At 31.1% G+C, this 21,935-nt stretch overlaps 1 protein-coding gene across 1 annotated transcript; it reads right to left on the bottom strand.

Annotated features, from left to right (window-relative positions):
* Positions 1–8,632: 8,632 nt before the first annotated feature.
* On the bottom strand, positions 8,633–13,264 carry LOC114759377 (monocopper oxidase-like protein SKU5). The gene is made up of 9 exons (XM_028948540.1): positions 13,008–13,264; positions 12,685–12,794; positions 12,327–12,597; positions 12,084–12,222; positions 10,797–11,163; positions 9,899–10,264; positions 9,677–9,755; positions 9,378–9,577; positions 8,633–8,946 (listed from the first exon to the last, which is right to left on the bottom strand). Exons 1-9 carry the CDS (start codon positions 13,146–13,148, stop codon positions 8,841–8,843), a joined length of 1,779 nt encoding a protein of 592 aa, XP_028804373.1. The 5' UTR covers positions 13,149–13,264; the 3' UTR covers positions 8,633–8,840.
* Between the last annotated feature and the right edge of the window lie 8,671 nt (positions 13,265–21,935).

Below are 21,935 nucleotides of genomic sequence, written 5' to 3' on the forward strand. Positions count from 1 at the left end.
TATATTGTAGAGATATATAGTTAGATGGGTTAAAGTGTAAATTTGCTTAAGAAGTTTTCACGCTAAAGCGCTGGATACCTGAAAGTTTTTTGTATGCAAATTTGCCATGAAAATTTAAAATTGCAGCAATTTTGTCCTACATCATTAAAAATATTAATGATTAATATCACTATTTTAACAATCAATATTAATATTTTAACAATAAGAGGCAAAATTGTGCTTAAAATTTTTGGGTGCCCAGCGCTCTTGAATGAAAATTTCTGTGACAAATTCACACCTTAACCTATGATTGGATTTTAAGGTTATGAGTGGAATTTGCAACAAAGATTAAATAATGAAGAAATGTGTGGTGAAGAAAAGGATTACGTAATGGGAATGGAGGAAGGGACCCAAATGAAGAACAAAGCCTAAAGATGCGGAAAAGACCCATAAGAGATTTGTTCATTCGCCTGCAGAATCTTTCTCAGACAAGATCCGCACTTTGCTGCTATTACATTCATCCTCTAATCCTTCAAACCCACATTTCACCAATTCTTTCTGTTTTTTTTTTTTTCTAAATTGAATTTAAAGGGGCAAACCTACGACTTCTTGTTTACAAAAGTGTTTTCATACCACGATATTATAAAATTATTGGCAATAATTATCTTTCTAATTATCAGCACATGGCATTCTGGTCTACATAATTGCCAGATCAACTTCTCATGATGGTCCCATTAGCTAGATTTTTTTTAAAAAAAGAACAATAAAGCAACATCTAATTTTATGTTTAATATTACCTATTGTCTTTAATATAAGAGTTAGTTAGTTAATTTGAGTAGATTGGTAAAGATTATTAAATTATTTATTTGTAATAAATAGGTGTTATCTTCTCTAAATACCCTTATTAGTCATGTCACATGTGTATTAGCTAGAACTACCATTTGATGAAACTTTAAATATGTGAAACTACTATAAGGGCTACTTTAATTTTTAAAAAATAGATAAATATAAGAGACAAAATGGATTGGAATATTATATTTAAAATCAAATTAAATATTAAACTTGCTCTTATAATAAGGACCAGAAGTGATATTTCAATCCCTTATTATCAAATAAAAATTGTTAATCTTATAATATTGATCTTCAATGATAATCTTGCTATACCTTGTATGAGTTTTATTCATTATATTTCATTCTTGTGGGAGTCTGTCTTCTTTGTTTTTTTTTTTTAGTTAGAAGAGGCAGTTCTCTTCTCTTGATTTCTATCTATGCTATCGATTATTTGATCATGAAACATATAATTAGAAGGCAAGGACTATGAAATTAAATTAGGTCGTTTCATCCAATCGCATGAGTCCACTTGGGAAAAAAAAAGGTAAGAAATTTTGTGTGACTAATTTTATCATACATAATGCGTAATTATCCTACAAATGGAATAATTAATCCATAGGACAATTGGCTCCACGGACCAATATTAGCCATTAAGAGTTTTATAATATAGTGACTTCAATGCAAAAAGTAAGTGGTAAAATATTTTAAGTACAAAAAATAGAAAGTAAAAAGGGAGTAAGTTAAACGAAAGAAGTTGATTTTTATAAATTTTAACTTTGTTGCTGATCGCCACTGCCCCTAGCAGTACTTTAATATATATATATATATATATATATATATTTATATGGCCTTATATCAAACAATGAACTTGGTATAATTTTTCATTAATTCTTAGATGATATTTACTATTGAAAATATTTAAATAATATAACTGACTATATCAAAACACACACTTAAAAAAACAATATTAATTAAGATATGAAATTAATTTACAATTAAATTACAAATCATTTTTCATTATAAAACTATTATTCCTATAACTATATAGTACTAACAGTCCATTTTGTTGCATGCACGTGTTATGTAAAGTAAAAGCTTTTTTTTTTGGTTAATGTGAAGGCTTTTATTTATCACATTAAGCACGCACTTTTAGATGCTTTTTTATGTAGCAGTTAGCAATGTGTTATGTTAAAATGTAGGGATAATTAATTCACAGCTCTTTATAATTTCAATTAATTTTGAATCAGGTTTTTATAGTTTTTTTTCTTTTTATCAGGTCCTTATACTTTTACCTGTTTTTAATTAGGTCCTTATATTTATTTTTCTTTTTATCAAGTCCTTATAAGTTCACTCTATTTTTAATTAAGTTCCTGAATTTTTTATTCTTTATTTTATAAATTCTAATAGTACTATTATATAAACATAAAATAGTATATATTATTTACTATTAGTTTATAAACAATAATATTCTAAAGATATTGAATTATTATAATGATTTTAATTTTTTCAACAAAAAAATTAATTGTTCTAAAAAATTTTCCTGAATTAATTAATTCTATTACTTTTTTATTACATAATTATTAATTTAATTTAATTATTAATATTTTATATTTCAGTATTAATCTATTTAATTAAGCTTATATTTAATTAATAAATAAAAATTAAAACTACATGGACCTAATTAAAAATTTAGTGAAATTATAAGGACTTAATTAAAAGAAAAATAAATACAAGGACCTAATTAAAAAAAGGTAAAAGTATAAGGACCTAATAAAAAGAAAAAAAACTATAGAGACCTGACTTAAAATTCGTTAAAACTATAAGGACTTGCGGATTAATTAACCCTAAAATGTAATTGTAAAGCTTTATTACAATTTTCTACTTATAAAATTGGGATGAAAGATGATTACATCAATGAAATATTTGCTTTTAAAAAAAAAAATATTCCCTTCTTCTCATAATTCCTCCTCAACCACAGCCCGCCGTCCCTAACCATCATCCTTCGCCGTCGTCATTGGCCACCAACCACCATCCAACTCTATTACTGATCAGTGTCTTCCTTATTTGTTAAGGGTTAATTTGGGTTCTCCACCATACCACTTCCTAACGTTTTTTTTAAGGCCCCTACCTTTAAAATATTTTTTCTTGTTTTTTTCCAATCATTAAATTTGAGGTAAAATGAGTAACATTTTAATATTTTATGGGCAAAAAATGATGCATATTTAATTTTTTAATGATTTTTTAAATAAAAATTCCTTAAAATTGTGCAGTTTTTTTTGGTTAAAAATTTATTTAAAAATAAAACTGCATAATTTTATTTCTAAAAAATATCAAAATGTTATTCATTTTATGTAGAATCTAAAAATCAAAAGAAATGAAAAAAAATTTAAAAATTCAGAGTATTATGAAGGGCATTACAAAGCATCAGAAAGAGACACATTAAAACCTCTATTCTCCACCATCCCAATCACCACCATTGTTTATCATTGGCAACCACACTTCTTTTTTGGATTTAGAAGTAGAGGTACTGGCGGCTTGAGATTACAAAATGGGATCGAATTTGCAGTTTTCTACTTGTAAGAAAATTTTTGTACCACTAGGCTATAAGGACTATTATATTAATATAAATAGATGTGTTTAATACTTCAATGTTTAATTTTCTTTTTAAACCAGAAGGCCGAAACCCTGTATTATTATTATTATTTTTTTAATGTCATCTTTCACCTAATGAAAAATTGAAAATAACTCGCACCCCTATTATACTCTTAGAAGATTAAACTCACAATCTCAGACTTAGAAAGATATTTTGAAAGAGGTGTTTAATATTATTGGGCCAGAAAGTCTTCCATTGGCTTGAACTTTGAACTGTGCATCTTTGTGCTCTCCTGTGAGTTTCACGAGTTTAGGTTTCACTCCTTTGCATTGAGAAAACCACTCGAACCAGGGGGTTATTTTTCATATGGGCGTAAGGGTACTGTAGGTATAGCCCCAAGGCCATTTCATTCTCATACTGGGCCTGTCTTCTTTCATGAAAGAAGGCCCAAATCTAAAATTTCCTTTTCCAGTTTTATCCTTCTTTTTTTTTTGTTCCTATGCACGTATATCCTCACGTTAGAGGCAATCATGTTCGAAACACTATTGAGTATTAAATATTTTCCCAATAGATATTTCAATCGTAATTAGTCATGTTGTGAGGGATTAATTTCTTTCGTTATAACGAACCCCTCTTGATCAGTTCTATCCTTTCTTTTTGTTCTGTAACTTGATTTAAACTTTTTTAGTCACTTTGGGGGGAAAGTAAAAATAAAACCATATTATTTAGTAAAACACAAACTCGGGTCCTATCTCTTGAACAGTCTTTTATTAATTTTCAAGTTAATTAAGTAGCAAAAGCATTAAAAGGGAGGGGCTTGAAAATGGATTTTTCTTTTTGTAAAATTGATTATGAAAATAAATAAATAGATCTAAACTATTTTTTTTTTATATTTATAATAAAGAGAGAGTGAAAAATACAAATTTGAATTTTAAGAAATCAATGATGAGAATACTCTTTAGAAATGAATCAATGACTATTTTAGTTTGTTTAATGATATAGAAGTAACTCAAGTGATTATGATCGGTTTAGAAAATTTATTCTTTTTAAATTAATGCTCAACTAGAATATTAATTACTTGTTAAATTCAGTTCAAGCATAATCTTTATATACTCCTCTAGTCCTTAATATAAGACCAATTTAACTAATTTGATTAGATTAAGGAAGTTATGTAAGTTAGTTAATTATAAGAAATGTGACACGTTTTTCCTAAAACTCCATAATCATCTCTCTTAATACCCCTTCTCCCTCTTCTACTTAATTATAGTTGGGGAGTATCCATAGGGGTAATTTAGAGAAAAGTGATAAATATGAAAAATGGGTCTTATATTTAGGACCAAAACTAACTCAACAATTGGGTCCTATATTAAGAACCAGAAGAGTAACTCGCATAAAAGTCATATTAACAATAAATTAACAAAGACATAAACATAAATATATGTATAAACTAACTACTCAAACTTTTAAATACCAATCCAAATCTTAACAATTCTAATCTAAACCAAGAATTACAACCAGTAAGTGCTAGTTCTAAACCAAATATAACAGATATCAAACTAGAAATCATCAATAAAATAGTCTAAACTAAAAACTAGAATTAAACTCTCGTTTATAACCCCAAGCTCAAGTTACGCACGGCAAATTTAGCCTATCATAGCTTTAAACCCAGTCACAACATGTCCCAAAAATTCAGCAGCCATAGGAGACGATGATGTTGGTGGATCTGGAAGATGGGGTCGCGGATGATATGGGGATCTGAGACGGAGGTGGCGGCTTATGGTTGATGGAAGAGGGGGAAAAAAAAGATGAATGAATGAGAGTCGAAAAACGTGATGATTGGTGCTGCCGCCTCCCTGCACGATTCAATCCATATATAATATAATATGACCTATTGCTTTTAAAACCGAAACGGCGTGCCTCTCGTTTTTTTCATAAAAAAAATTATTTTATTTTAGAAAAAATTGGTAAAAAATTTATGTTTGAAATTTTAATTGACCAAAAAGACATGAAATTGTACAAGTACAAATATGATCTGTGAGTGCAATATATCATTCGCTGAGTGCAACATATCATTCGTTGTGTGCAATTGCACACACCAGATGATATATTGCACTCACGGATTATACTTGCACTTGCACAAATCAGGTCTTTCTAGCCAATTAAAATTTGAAACAGAATTTTTTTTACTAATTTTCCTTTTATTTTATTTTATTTTTTCCCCTTTCTTCCGGCTTTTCTAATTTCCTTTTTTTCTTCTTTGAAATCATATAATATCACAAAATCCCAAAACCACCCATTTAAGAGCAAATCTAAAAATATGATAAAATATTTCTTTTTAACTCCATTTTAATGCAATCAATCTTTAATTCAAAATACCCAAAATAAATGCAAATTATCCCACTTTAATTAATAAAAATTCTCAAAAAGATATTAAATAATATATTAAAATAGAGATTTATCAATTTGCCTCCAGTAGAATTTCTCCCAGTAAAAGCATATCTATGCCTGAAAAAAATGTAACATGGTCGCTCGCTAGGTATTAGAACTTGGCACATTTAATAGCATGAATTCACAAAACTGATTGCTTTACTTACTGTTGAATCTCATAAGAGAAGCCAATTACTTCTTATTGACAAGAATTATCAAGCGACACATACAAATTTAATCAAACACCACATCAAATTATTGAAGATCTCTGAATTGAAAGATATTTCTTTATTTAAAAACTATTTTCTCTTACTTTTTCATGCTCTGTGTCTTATGACCTTTCTTTTTTTTTTGAAAAAAAAAAAGAAAAGAAACTCTAATTACAATCCCTGCCTTCAGGAGGATTATAACTGTTTGTATCATTTTACTATTCCTTCCCTCTTTTGATAAATGTGAGAGTTAATTGAGATGTTCAATTTGATCTTGCTTGTAAAACCTCAATATTTAATCATGTGAAACAATGTGCTTCACATCAATTGTGACCATATAAAATGTGACAAAGAATAAGACAGTAAAATGGTATTACCTCCTATTCTTAATATAAAACCTACTCAATGAATTGCAAACTAAATCTTATATCAACATATTACATGTCCTGAGAGACTGCTACTGTGCAAATAAAGTCTGGATGAAAGTCGTGGATAGGAACTAAAGAAATAATTTCTTTGAGAGTAATTGGAGCAGCTGGTTGCATCAAAATCTCTTGTACAAAGGAGAAACTGAAGAGGAATTATTCTGACCTGAACACTTTGTCGTAAGTTGTTGGTTTATTTGGAAATGGAGAAATGCAAGAGTTCATGATCCAAACTTCGTTTTGCCATGGAAACCAGAATGGACAATTAGAAATCATCTCATAGCGTATGGGAGAAAATGGAAAGGACCACACATGGAAGTGAGAGAAGAAATCTTAAGAATTAAATCGAGGATGCTGCAAATTGAATACTGATGGAATGAAACTTCACGGAACAGGATGTGGAGGGGTCATCCATGGAAATGAAGGAGAATGGCTAAGAGGATTTACGAAGCAGATTGACGATTGTGATATGCAATTGGTGGAACTGAGAGGCATAGTGGAAGGACTGAAGCTGTGGTGGAGTATGGGCTTTAGGAAGATAGAAGTGGAAAGTGATGCAGCTGAGTTAATAAAACAAATTCACGAGGGAGAAAGAATTGATGGCTGTCCTCGGATGATGTACCAGTTTCAAGAACTCGTGTATAGAGAATGGGAACTGAACTTCAAACATGTCTTTCAAGACATTTTTTTTAGGGAAAATTTCACTGTAGGACCGCAGAAGACAATTAATTTCAAAGAGCTCCCAAAACTTTCTAAAACTTCACTGCAGGACCAAGGGGGCAAACTGATATTAATTTCACAAAGAAAATGACGTTATTGTCCCTCATAATACTTATTGCAGGGTGACATGTAAATGAACTAATTTCAGTTGTAAATAAAGGTATGTATGTTGCAAATTGACTAGTCCCACTTGCAAATGAGTTCTCTCACACTTATTCACTCACAGGCACCTTTTTCAGGTGAATGAGGTGATATGTAAATGGACTAATTCTAATTGTAAATAAATGTATGTATGTTGCAAATTGACTAATTCCACTTGCAAATGGGCGCTCCCACACTTGTTTACTCACGGAGACCTTTTTCAAGTGAACGAAGTGACATGCAAATGGACTAATTCCAGTTGTAAATAAATATATATATGTTGCAAATTGTCTAGTCTCACTTGCAAATGGGCTGTCCCACACTTGTTCACTCAGACACATTCTTCAGGTGAAGAAGATAATATGTAAATGGACTAATTTTAATTGTAAATATATTCATGCATGTTGTAAATTATCTAACCTCACTTGCAAATGGGTTCTCCCATACTTGTTCACATGCAGGGCAATAGGGTCATTTTCTTTGTGGAATTAATATCAGTTTGCCCCCTTGGTCCTGCAGTGAAATTTCAGAAAGTTTTGGGGGCTATTTGAAATTAATTGTCTTCTGCGGTCCTACAGTGAAATTTGCCCTTTTTTTTATATGGCATACTTCAAACATGCTCAATCTGCCATGCCATCTTCGCTAAAGAGTCCATGCACCTGTTCGCCTCTTTAAAGACATGCTTGAATATGGCATACTCCCCTGATGAGTGTGAGGCAAATTTACAATGATGATTTAAATGAGGTCACTTGTATCTCGTAGAGTTCTAGTTTGAGTTTCTGTTTCCCTCTTGTATCACCAAAAAAAAAAAAAAAAAGAAAAAAAAGAAAGAAAGAAGAAAGTATGACTCAGACGGATATGGTGTATCATCATCATCATCATTATCATTGTTACATTCATCATTTCTTGTTCCCCCTAATATTTCTCTATATACATTACTAATTTATTTTTGTGAACATTTTTATCAGTTGATGAAATCAAGGCCAGTGTTACTTTGAGTGCATGGGCTACAGTTTGCTTTGTTACTAATCAGAAAATGAGAGAACAATGTATCACTCGTTTTCACTTGCAACCTAACTTGAATCCCTCTATGTTGATCCGATGATCAGATTGATTGTATAAAAAACAGTAACATTTACAGAGTTACTGATTATTAAATAAAGCTCTATAATAAGTAATTACTATTTCATAGTTCATACACTGAGTCTATGTTTAATAACTGACGCCGCATAGTTAAAATACACTGATATTTTCAAACCTGTGAAGATCCGAAGAGATCATTGATTGGTTGGAAGTTGAAACCACATTTGCGAGCATGTACTAATGATAATTTGATTAAAGTGTATGTCATGGAGACCTAAATTAAATTACAGGCATTAAAAGAATAACCAGGTCCTAATCACAATCAAAGAAACCCCAGATGAATACAAAGTCATAATTACCACAACGCTGACATACTCAGTTGCAAGAAACTCAACCAAAATCATCACCAAAAGGATTCTCCAGAAAGTAGGATCACTGGAAAACGAAGAATAAGCCGCTTACAAATATCAGCCAAACCAAGAACAGCTTCCTGCTATTCTCATTGATACATGATGGAGCGGAAGAAATGTCTTGTGGCCTGAAACAAAAGATTCGAAGTTTCAAACTTTAGCACGAGGGGGAAAAATATTAAAGAGGAGACATCATTTTTGGCCCCTCAAACATAGATACTACTTCAGCTATTTGAGAATCTGTGAAGTTGGTGAAGTTGAGAACAAAGCATTGGTATCATATTATTACTCTAATACCAAATACCTTTACATTCAACTCCACTACAAAATTTTGGCCAAAAAGAAACTTGACAACTTTAAAGAATTTGTTAGACAAGTGTGTATGATCTGACGCTGACGAGTAGCAAGTCAGGAACTTTGAAAAGTAAATACTCTATGATTGAAGAAATAAATAATTACGCATGAATCTTGCAAAAAGAGACCAGAACTTACTCCTAAACTTTAAAACTTAAAACTAGTTGGAAAATTAATGAGATCATAATGATTGATAGGGACATACTTCTGCAATTTACTTAGGGTGCCACAGAAAAGGGCATTGTCTGGAACGGGCAACTCAGTCTTGTTGGTGTGCTCAGAATTCACAACCCGTACATAGGTTTCCTGACCCAGATACCATGAATCAAGATTCTCAGTTCTCAGGTTCCAAACTCCCACGTTGTCCAGAGACACTAAAATTGCTGTCCATGCTCCAGGATATACCTTCATGAAGACAAATATAAGATCAAAACTTGTAGAGAATCATAATAATGCTCTTGCACAAAATCCATAAAACTCTTTAGTGCCTAGGATGAAGAAAACCTGTGTTGTAGTTCGAGCTATTCCATCCCACTTATTATATGTTCCTCTGCTATTATTAGACCACTCACCATAATCCATCCTGCACCATCTCACAATTGTAGTGTTATTTATTATCAGCATATGGGAGAAAAAAAAGTATGCATTTTTCTCTTTTAAACACTCTGTCACCAATGGACGATACCAAATGAAAACATGAAGTAGGTAGTTGAAGGTTGTGAATACCCGACAACAAAAAATGCATATCCGCTCAAGTGGTAGGTATGCATTTTGGTGTCGTTGTTCTGCAGTATGATTTCCATGAATCCTCTGTAAGTTCCATTGATAATTGATGTTTCTGTGCGAGGTGGTCCTGCGAGGGGCTTGGTGGGGAAATCAAGCTTGTAGATTCCCTTCAATTTGTACTGGTCAGCAAGCCTGATTGGAGTGGAAGGATTGACATAGGAGATTCCATTGAGCGTAGCTCGCCGTTTCCCCTTAATCTTTTCTGGTGGCTTATTTCTTATCACATAAACATCAGTCACATTTATGGAACCATATCTGAAAGATCCTTGTGGATTTGGGCGAGCCCCACTTGCTGATACATTCCATCTGCCCAGATAATCACAGAATTCTGGAAAGTAAGTACCAATAATGATTTTCTATTTCTTAAAACAATATACAATCAAGTCTTCAAAAGATGCACCTTGTTTTATCTTGTTCTTCTCAAGTTTGAAGACTCATTTTAGTCTTCCATCAATATTGTCTTCTTGTTAAGCCTATTGAAACTTGAAAGAGATGAGCGACATGGTAGTTGATGTGATTGGTAAGTGTCTATTCATCGCCTAGTTTTGTCATGATAGAGCACCATAATGGTATGATGTTGTAGTTAATTTGAATGGTATGGTACGCTGTCATGCTGTGATTTATTGTCATCAAACAAGACACTTAACGCCACATCAGTTTCACATTATGTCATATCACTCATCTCTTCCAAGAGGCTTGGCTTAACATGAGGATGACATCAAAGACGAAAACTAAAATGAAATGAGAAGATCATTAAACTTTAATTCACGCAATTTTTTCAAGTAGTTCTCTGATTTGAGGCATATGCAGCTAATCAAACTTTAAGTCATTCAGAAACCTGATGGATCTGGCCTGGTTCATTGAGAATGTTTTGTCAAATTGATCATCCGGAGCATCTGGAAGAGGACCAGCTGCTTTTCCCTTGGAATTGGTATAGTGAAGGATGGCAACTCCGGTAACTCTTTGCCACCGTGATTCATTTACAAACCTGGCACTTGCTACAATGTAGTAATCAGTACTTGCATTCTGATCTGTACTTAGCAGAAAAGAATAAGATTGTCCCACATGTATGTCTAAGCTGGTGTAGTTCTGTTGCACTGTGTAAGATCCCTCAGTTTCTACTAGAAGTAGGTTATGACTCTGGATCCTGAAATTCAGACTTGTTGATACTCCAACATTGTGGACATGAAGCCTATAAGTCTTTCCTGTTCAACATTAACGGAGTGTCTCATTCAACATACTGAATAATCAATCTTGGCCCAAAAAAATCATCAATAAGGTTGTAACTTCAAGTTACCAACCCTCCTACCGTTATACATTCATAATTCAGGGATGTTGTCAGTTTAACTTCAAGCAGCACAGCCAGTTAAAAATTAAGGGAAAATCGCAATTATCTGTTGTCAACTTTAAATCATTTGTGCACGCATCATGAAATTATTTGAAACCCAAAAAAAATCACCATCAACTATCATTAATCAGGAATTAAACCCTCCTGCTCAATTCTCAGTAACCCCATTAACAGAGGCATTACCTCAGAAAAAAGGACAAAAGGGCTTAAATCCTTCAGGGTGATTATTGAGAGAAGAATATTTTAGCTTTAAAAATGTGAGAAGTTTTTGCTTATAGATTAAAAAGGTAAATTACATTTTCCCCAAAGCTAAATACATGGTTGATATTACTAAATTCACCTTGCTCTCTGAAGACAGTGGTACATATAAACTCCAAGTACAAAACAACACTACATAATGACCTAACTATATACTTCCTCCAATCCTTAATATAAGAATTAGATAACTAATTTGAAACATTAAAAAAATCAGTTAAGTTGAATATTTGTCACAAAGGTGTGTTGATCTCCTCAAACTGTTATATTTAATCATATGCATTAGAATACCTTTTAGTGTGGGAACCTCATAAATCAGCAGGGATATTCTGGGGGGAGAATGAGAGACAAAGTAAATTGAAGTTTTATATTTAAGACCAAACTCAACCCCCAACTAGCTCTTATATTAAGTACCACAAGTAGCACACACACATATGTTGAGCCAGTACTCCATTCACCAAATGACTGATATTGAGAGGCATAAAATAGAGGATTCAAAATAGATATCTTCCAAGAACGCACCAGGTTGGACTTCAATAGTTTCATAATCAATGCCATCAGGAACAAGTGTATCATTATATCTATAAGGGCCTTTTCCATTGATAAGAACACCATCAGGCATCCCAAGGTCTTTTCCTGCATCAAGGTCCTTCCTTAAATCCTACATTTCAACGTCACACTAGTAATCAGTAACAAACAGAGAGGCCACAGTGTGTAATCAGCGGGTAAATAAATGCATGAATGAGCAAACCAGCCAACACTAACCGGGTGGTTCCGAGTATACCAATCTCCAATGAAAATCACAATGTCACTATGTGGAGTGTCAAAAGGAATAGGAATGACGGCTCTGTTGTTTATGATGAAACCCCCAAATCCACCAGCTGCTCTCTGAAAATTTAATGATGGAAAGTAGAAGAAACTTCCAATCTGATCCTTCACCTGAAACTGGTATGTCCAGTTCCACTTTGGAGGAATGGGGCAATTTGTTCCAAGAACTCCATCTTGCCAAGATGTTCGCCTTTGCTGAATCCCAGACCTGTCTCATCCATAAAAATCAATTCAGCTAATGCTCCTCAGCATTTTGTTTGTGAGCATATTCAGATGCTAAAGTTCAGTTTCGTACCAATGAATGAGGAGACTCTCGTCCAACTTGTTCCGAACATTGACTGCAACATTGTTATTTGTGGTCACGTTAATAGTAGGACCAGGAAACTTGTCGTTGATAGCAATAACCTGCAAAATTTGGTCAGACATAATGGCACTCTAAGTTCAACTTCAACAATCACACAATGCAGATCTGCAACTACAAGTAAAGTTTGAAACTTTAGAACGTTCAGAGCGAATCCCGTGAGACTGAAGCAAAAGTAAGAACACCCACTTGAAAGGATGAAGTAAAAATAGCAAGTGAAATCATAAGAAGGGAATGTTAGATCTCAGAAAACGAACCTGTTGAGGGACTCCAAGAGGAGAGGCAGTAATGTAAGAGACAACAAAGTCGTAGGAAACAAAAGCGTCCAGGGCAGAAGACGAGCTCAAAAGAAAGCAAACGCAGAGGAGGCGGAGCAATAGAGAAGTAGAGAAAGCCATTGTTGACAAATTTCAAAGAGAAATTGCGGCAAGCTTCTGCTTTCTTTTTCTGAGTTGTTACATTATCAAAAGAGGTAGGAGGAAGAAGAAGGGGCGTAGTGTGAAGAGTGGAGACTGGAGAGTGAATAGTGAAGAGCAAAGAGAACAGCCGGAAAGGGATTGGATTGGAATATCCAGGGAAGGTGGGGACCCAAGGAAAGAACGGCTCTTTTTCACCATTTGTGTTGTCTTGTCGGCTACCAGGCAAACGTGATTATTTTGGCAAAAAGGGACAGCCAGCATTAGTTGGCCTTGTCTTTGAGCGCTGAACAAGAATTCGAATTTTAAAGCATTTATCAGTTTCTAGCCATCATTTGTGAAATCGATATCGACGTAGGGTAGTTTAAGATTAACGGTAAAAAGAAAAAAAAAGTTTATTTTTAATCTGATTTTTAGATGATAAAAATCAGATTGGATAATATGATTTATGTTTGGATTGATTTTTATAAAAATTAATTTGTAAAGTAAAAAAATTGTTTAGAGTAGGATAGAATAAGTAAATTTAGTTTGTAAAATAATCAAAATAAGTATGATTTTTATTAAATAACAAAAATGATTAAAAATATGATCTTACAAAATGTAATAATTTTAACTTATTATAATAGGAAGAAGTTATATTTAATGAATAAAATATATTTAAATTAAAAATTATAGTAATGTGAAAATTTTTGAACTAAACAATATTATATAATTAATTGGATGATATACCTACATAATTTATATAAATATAAAACAAAAAAATAATATTAAAAATTAAAAATATTATGAAAACTATTAAAAATTATTTTATCTTAAGAGAATATTAAAAATAAATAACTAAAAACTTATTGGGAAGCACAAAAAATATTTAGAGAGAAGCATAAAAACAATATAAATATAAAGGTAAAAATATCTTTTAATTTCAAAAAACCACTTTTGTATAAATCATAAGTAATAAATTTTGATCTACAAGTCAAATTGGTTAAAAATTGTGAAGAAAAGCTTTCAAGTTTACAAACTTGCTTATCATACTTATAACCTTACTTTTGAACCCCAGAACGTCCTATCATACCAAACAGGCTTATAGATTGCTTGCAAGATTTATTATCTGAACAAATCAGAGTCACTATTTTTATATATGAAAAACGTGGCCACCAGCATGCAATTCAGCTAATAAGAAATTCTATTAATTTAACATTTGATCTCTATTTCGAACTTAAATAGAGGATATTACTATATGTATAGTTATATTAATATAAATTTCTTACACATTATCTAGAAATATCACAGACAATATGATTTATTTTTTGTAGACTCCATACAACTTATACAGTGCACTCATAGACTAAGCGTATTTTTTATTACTCCCTCCAGTTCTATTTATAAGATCTTAAAATTTAAATTGATTTAGTCCTTTTTATAAGATTCTACTGAAGATTGTCTGAACATTAAATATGGTTTTATTAATTTTATTCCTAATTAATTTTATATTCTCTCTCTTCATGTTCACGTTTCATTCTCTTTCATCCTTTATATCATCACTAGTATTGTTCTATTTTATTTGCTTTTTCATTAAATAAGGATATACTTGAAAAAAAAAACACATCTAATTTTTACATATTTGTTGTTTTTAACTAATTTTAACTCTTTTTTAAAGTCGCGTAATTTAATTAATAGAATCTTATAAAAAGGATTAAGGGAACAATTGCTGATTTTTTTCCCTCCCAATGTATTAGCTACTACTTTTCATTTTTAATATAAGAGTTAATTGAAAAATAAGACTTGGTCCTAGATAAGAAACATAAATTCATTTTGTTTCATGGATTTAAATTTTTTCCTAAAGTATTTTCATTGATTTACATATTAATAAAGTTTTTAGCTAGGGGTTGTTTCAATTCACTTGATTAAATATTGTAGTTTAAAAAAGTCAATACATATTTATTACAATTAACTAACTTAATTAACTAATATGTTATATATATAAATTAGTTATCTAATGTTTATACTAAAGAACTGACGTGGGTTTATAACAATAATTTTTAAAAAATTGCCATGGACAGCAAAGCAAGATGGAGTTGTTTCCAAATTAATGGATAACATGGGCTCCCCCTCAAATTTGAAAACGTTATCCCACCTCGGGTCCTTAACATTAAAATTAATTGAAATTTTAATTTAATTATAAATATAAGATCTTAATTTACTTTGTCTCCTAAATTTATACTAATTTTTCTAAAATATCCTTATTGATTATAAAGTTATCACTAATATATAATTTTATTGTCTATGATCAAATAAAGTAATTTAGAAAAGTCAACATATGTTTATTATAATTAACTAATTAAATTATTTTTTTTAATCTTTTTAAATTAGTTATCTAATTTTTATATTAAGCACGTGAGTTATACGTGTTTATCTTTAAAATTAAGAGTTACGGGGTTGCCTATTCAGCCATTTCATTGTGTGCGCGCGCGTGTGTGATGAAATGTGAAGCAGTTCGTGATAACTCTTCAGTTTCTGGGTCATTAGCTAGGAAATCCCGTTGACCGAAACTTGGAAACAATCAGAGGACTGAAGACTTAAAACTTTTAGAGAATTATTTAAAGTTTTTGATGGACACAACATTGGTCAAAACTCAAAAGAGAGGGTTGGATCGGTGTCCCTGTGGTTGAAATTTTTGTTTTACAGTTTGAGCTTTCCCGTTGTGTGTTGTTAAGAGAAGGAAACTGAATGTCCAAAGAGGATCTTTTGTTTTTTCGGCCAAAAGTCCAAAGAGGATCTGACAACACACATTTTGAGAGAGATGGATGGAAGAGCCAACGAGCAAAGGAAAATGATGCGCAATTGAATTAGTCAAAGTTCGTTGAGACCAAAGAACACTGAGGCCACCTCGTCATGTGTGAGGAACTGGAGACTCCCCTCCCTGGTTGGAGTTCTTTCATGCGTGTTCATATTTTACGGTTTCAATTATACACCAAGATCCATGCCATCCGTTGGTTCGGTTAGGTTTCGTCGTAAATTATTTAAGGTTGCAAGCATGTGCATGTAGGGAGGGAGGAGGACTATACTCAGTTACCAGTACTTTAAGTTTATTATATCTGAATTATTTATATTTCATTTTAGATTTGAATTTTTTATTTTTATTTATTTAAAATAATTATTTAATATGTATAAAACATAAAATGGAAACTATCTCTTAACTGTCTTTTTTCAAAAATAGTTTTGTATTTAAAAATAATTAATTAAAGATTTCAAATCTAGATTGTTAAAATCAAATATAAATTATCTAAATTTAATAAGTTTAGCTTATTAGGATGATGAGCACCAATTGGTTCTTGAATAAATCATGCGTACATTGGTACAGTACATGCTTATCACAATAATGAGTATAGAGTGTTCATTACAATTTGGACCATTTAGATTGATTTTGGATGGTTCAAATTGGATTTAATTTTTTATATATATTTTAATTATTTTTCTCTTTTAATAGATTCAAAATTTAAAATAAAAATAATCTTATAACTTGTACTTATTTAAAAAGATAAATTTATTATTGAAAATTTGCATATTAAAAATTTAAATATAAATCATCCATAATTAGATTTTGGATAGACTATTGCATTACAATTATGAGCATATGGTGCTCATTATTGCTATGCAACACTGAATGAGAACCCCATAAATTCATATTGTTACATAATTTAATTATGTATATATTCCTTTAATTTTATTTATAAAGACTTTTTTTAGGAAGGAGAAGCTATGAACACCAAACCCACAGTTGCTTAGATACCTAGTAATAGCAAAATATTGAAAATAAGATTGGTCGAGACAGTGGGTCGAGGGTTAGTGGGTTAGATTAGAGTCAACCCTGGATCAAAACCAGTGGAAAATAAAAAAAAAAAACTTAAATTTTCATCATACTATCTAAAAACTAAATATTAATTCAATATCATGAATTATAAACAAAATAATTATATATTAACAGGTTTTTTTACAATTCCTTTGACAAATTGATATCATAGTATCATATTAAAAACATACTATACATTGATCTTAGTAAAATATCAAAATAGATATATGATAACAAAATATTTTTACTTACAATCTATTAATCACTAAACTAATAATTATTAATAACTTGAGGAAAAAAGTAGTTTTTGGCTCTAATAGCTTTTCAAAAAAAAAAAAAAACAACTAGGTTAATTCCCCAAACCAGGTGAGTTAACCGGGTTGGTCCGGTTCTAGGTCAACTTATAATATCCTAATATAAAAAATTCAAAAAAAAAATAAAAAAATAATATAAAATAATATAATATTATAATATTTATATTAAAAAAAAGTCCAACTTTCCACCGATATTTCGGTGAAAAGTTGGGGGGGGGGGAGTGGGCGTTGGGGGTTAAGTTTGAAAATCCCCTCCCCACAATAAATGTGCAGGGAGGGGGGTGTTAAATACACCCCCAGCAATTCATTCCCCCTGGCAGGCGCAAGAAGAAAAGAGAGAGAGAGTTGGAGTGTGCGTGAGAGAGAGGAGCGTACCGGTGAAGGAGAAGGCAAGCTTTGAAGATATTTTAAGTACATAAAATTATTTCTTTTATTAAACTTTTTGTATGAATATTTCCTGTATATTTTAAGTTTTCTATTTATATTATTACTATAGTGATTAGAGAAAATTTTGAGACTTATATATGATATAAGTATTGAGTTTTGACAAAAGATAACTATAGAAATTTAGAAGTAAATGAATTGTTAATTTTAATCGGTTCAGATTTCTCTATTTGTTAGTTTTAGTATTTAAATTAATTTATGTAGTTGAAAATCTGTTATTTATGGGATATATCATATTTTTACCGATTAAATTCAAGTTAAATAATTTATTTGGATTGTTTGCTATATTATTGAGATTTTAATCGGTTTAGTTTTATTTATTGGATGGCTGGAGGTTTTAAAATAATTATGGTAGCTAAAGAGTTTATTATTTACGGAAATACATGTATATGGTAGTTATACCATTAAAGTTTTGATTAGATTATTTATTTATAAATATTTGAAATATTATTGAATTTTTGGATAGTTTGATTTTGAGGTTTAAACTTAAAATGGGATTTTTAGAATTTAGAACATAATAATTTTATATTTAGAAATTATGGAAAATCTTTTTTATTAAGGTAAATAATTTGGAGGTGGTAAATAAATAATTTGGCTTGTTAGAAATTTTAAGTTATTTCTAAAATGCTTAATAATTTTTGGGTTATGAGAGTTGCGGGAATTTAGAATAAAAATTTAATTAAATTAGAAATTTAACTAATATATAGAAGTTTAACTAATTAATTAGTTTATATTAATATGTGGTTATATTAATTGTGTAGATTAATTATTGGTTGAGCAAAGGATTGACCTTGTGGTAATCCTTAGTATTGTTTTGGCGAGAGGTAACTACTTTCCACTTGTTATATATATGCTAATATGTTGTTTGTGAGTATCTTGCTATTTTAGAATAGTATTTGTTATTTGGAACTCGAGTAGATATATTATAACTTTTGAGCTACAAAAATTGTCTTGTGGGATTTTTGGAATTATGATGGAGAAGTTTGAAAAGATATATGATTTATATCTTATGGATTACACTGAAAAAAGATTGAGATATTTTTGTTATATTGTGAATGATTGGTTGTCATTTGGATTTTGAATTGAGCCCTATTTTACCACGTGGTAAGGCCGCCATTGGTGCACATTGGTTGGCTTCTTCCTTCGTCCCCCATAGTGAGGGATAGGCCTTTGTGGCTTCTTATTCGTCCCTAGAGTGAGGGATAGGCCCATATGTCTGATTAATTCCCCATAGTGAGGGATAGACTTATGTGGCTTGTGTGTTAACCCCCATAGTGAGGGTTTGGATGGTTGAAATTATATATCTAAGTTTTCAAGAATTAATAACTGTCCCACTTGACACCTCACGAGCATGTGTTAGTATATATGATGAGTTGGAAAGTTGGTTACTGAAGCGTTTGTCTCACCCCGTGGTTTTTACTATCTTCAGGTGATAGTTCAGGTGGTGGCCCATCAGGGAAGGCTCCGGAGGCATAGTGTGCTAGTATAGCTTGTATAGCCTCCCTGCTTTTGTTCTATGTGCTGACTTGTTATATATTGCCACATAGGGCCCATATACTCTAATGCTGTAAATTAATACTTTTACTACTATCTGATATGAGAGGTCATTGGAAGGCTAAAGATATTTAAGACTTTGCGTATTATTCTCATTTGATAGTGTTGCCTTTTGACTAATGGGCTCCATGACTTATATTAAAATGTTTTATTAGTTCGTGTGTTTGGAAGTATAAGTTTGATTTGGGCTAACGGTTGTATGATATTTCTGGACCTTGAAAGTCCAAGGCCCAAGTTAACAATTGATGTGACTCGTAATATAAGTTTATTTCTTTTAACCATGATAGCGATCTTAAAATTTTAAGGTTTCTTCTTTGCTATCATGGTTAATCATTCGAATAAATTGAAAATTTTGATCTAAATGGGTTTTAAAAGAATGGTTGTCACAAACTTGACTCCAATCTACATGCTCAGCTAGACTGACTACCTGGTTGGTTATCTTGTTTCTTGGCTGAACTGACTGATCCGATCCGAGTTTGCATGCCATGAGTAATAGAATTAAGAAAAAGCGTCAAATACTGGATGATAATATCAAAAAAACAAGTCACTTCCAATATGCTTAACAACAACTAAGAAAAATATTAAATTTCATTAAATGTGTCTTAAATCTTAATAAATTCATATTTAATATTTCATCTATTTTTTTTTATAAGAAATATTTGACTGAATCAATGTGGATCAAAAAGTAAATTAAAATTAGTTAAAGACAATAAATATATAAAAATGTAAGTTTTTTCCCCTAAAAAAATACTTGTATTGATAAGGAAGAGAGGGTATAAGAGAGAACAAGGAAATGAATGAATGATATTTTGAGAAATAAGATAATAGATACATTAAATATTAAAATAAGTAATTAATGGGGATAAAGTAGGTAACTAACTAGTTAAGAAAATTTAAGACATCTTGTAAATGTTTCTTATAAATAGAGATAAGGTAAAGATGATAGTTGTTTGTTATGAAAAAAAAAAGAAGATGAATAGAGTACATACACTTCTCCAAAAACCAGAAAACAAAGCAACATGCATAATAATAAATAAAGAGTAAAATAATGCATTCATGTTTAAAATTTAATGAAATGATTTATAAATAAGATAAAAAAATTCTCTCTACCTTGTAAAAAGAATAAAAGGAGTAAATGATATAATCTACTAATTTATGCAGTTCCATACATTTTATATCATAGAAAATAGGAGAAATTCCCATAAAAAATTTTATTGATGAAAAGAAACTAAATTAAAGCACTGATAGTTTGGAAAGCATAAGCACTTGCTGTATATAAAAATTTATCAAGTTCTTTTCCTGGCCAAAACAATGAGAGGAATTGACGCCCTAAAATGACACAATCGTGCTGCCCTTCATGGCCTCCCTCATACAAGCTAAAAATAATAATAATAATACCATCTTTGTTTCTAATTATAAGACCGGTTGATTAATTTGGGGAGATTAAGAAATTTAGTTAAGTTAGTTATTTGTGATGAATAGATGTTTTTTCTAAAATATCCTTGCTAATCAAGTTTGTTATCTAGATTATTATTAGAAGGATTATCTTAGAAAAAAATAGATAAATATGATAGACAAAATAGATTAAGGGTCTTATATTAGGACCAAAATAAAATCAAATAAAATCTTATATTATGGGCAGGAGGTAGTAATAATTAATGATCCATTCAATGTACATGTGGACGAGAGATTAATTAGAGGGTGCAATAATGAGCCGAGCGTTTCTGAAGGTTAGGACAAAGGTTGGCAGAAGTTCATCCTTTTGTAATTTATACCTAATTCTCAGGACATTCCATGATATTGGAAGGCGACAGAAGTAGATCTGACACATAATGTTATGCATTCAGAGGCATATGGTGTGGCAGATATGTATTTACTGCGTAGCCAAGGATATGATAATGGTGGCGACATTGATTGATAATGACCCCATGTCTCAGGCTAACTCATAAACACATATGTCCCGCTTAGTCACTCTAGCCCGCTGAAAGTAATACCATCTTTTTTTCTTACCAGCGAAAGTAATACATTCACAAGTACATCACTCTTAACAAGTATATCACTAATATAACGTTTGAACTCTTTCATTAAAAGATATGCTTATATTTAATATTCCCTAGATTTAATAATAATTGACAATGGTTTAATTATTTAAGCACAATGGCTTATTGGCTTGCTTGATGTTCCTATTTGTTTTTATTTAAAATTTCAAATCAGTTGATTTCCTGGAAGAGACACCCATGACTAGAAGTCGTGCATAATTACTTCGTTTGGAAAACCTAAAACCATGGTTTCAGAAGCACTTTTCCGCAAAACGAGGTAATCTCCTCCACATATTTACTTCGTAATCCGTAAAAGCACTTCTGAAACCATGGTTTGGTTTCTATCCAAACACCCCTTAACTCTCTTTCAACATTTACCTGTCATGAGTTTCACACCAGAAGGATTATCTTGAAGTAGGGGTCTTATGTGAGATTTGAACCCGCCAACTGCAATGATTAGTTTTTGGAGGGTGATTCTCTCAAGTATTAGCACTCGTTACATTATCACATTTATCTTTCCAAATTGAGGCATTCTAATGCAAGCCTCCAAATCGCAATTTAATAAAAA

Source organism: Neltuma alba, unplaced genomic scaffold (assembly GCF_004799145.2).
Source record: "Neltuma alba isolate B1F8T4 unplaced genomic scaffold, ASM479914v2 tig00010837_pilon, whole genome shotgun sequence".
In the NCBI taxonomy this organism is placed as follows: domain Eukaryota; kingdom Viridiplantae; phylum Streptophyta; class Magnoliopsida; order Fabales; family Fabaceae; genus Neltuma; species Neltuma alba.

What these genes read in the sequence shown, in the direction of transcription:
- LOC114759377 (XM_028948540.1), bottom strand. Translation starts at nt 13,148, where the DNA reads ATGGCTTTCTCTACTTCTCTATTGCTCCGCCTCCTCTGCGTTTGCTTT. An exon ending in CTCTTGGAGTCCCTCAACAG is followed by an intron (nt 12,795 to 13,007) that starts GTTCGTTTTCTG and finishes CAAATTTTGCAG; the next exon opens with GTTATTGCTATCAACGACAA. An exon ending in TAGCTCGAACTACAACACAG is followed by an intron (nt 9,578 to 9,676) that starts GTTTTCTTCATC and finishes GTCTTCATGAAG; the next exon opens with GTATATCCTGGAGCATGGAC.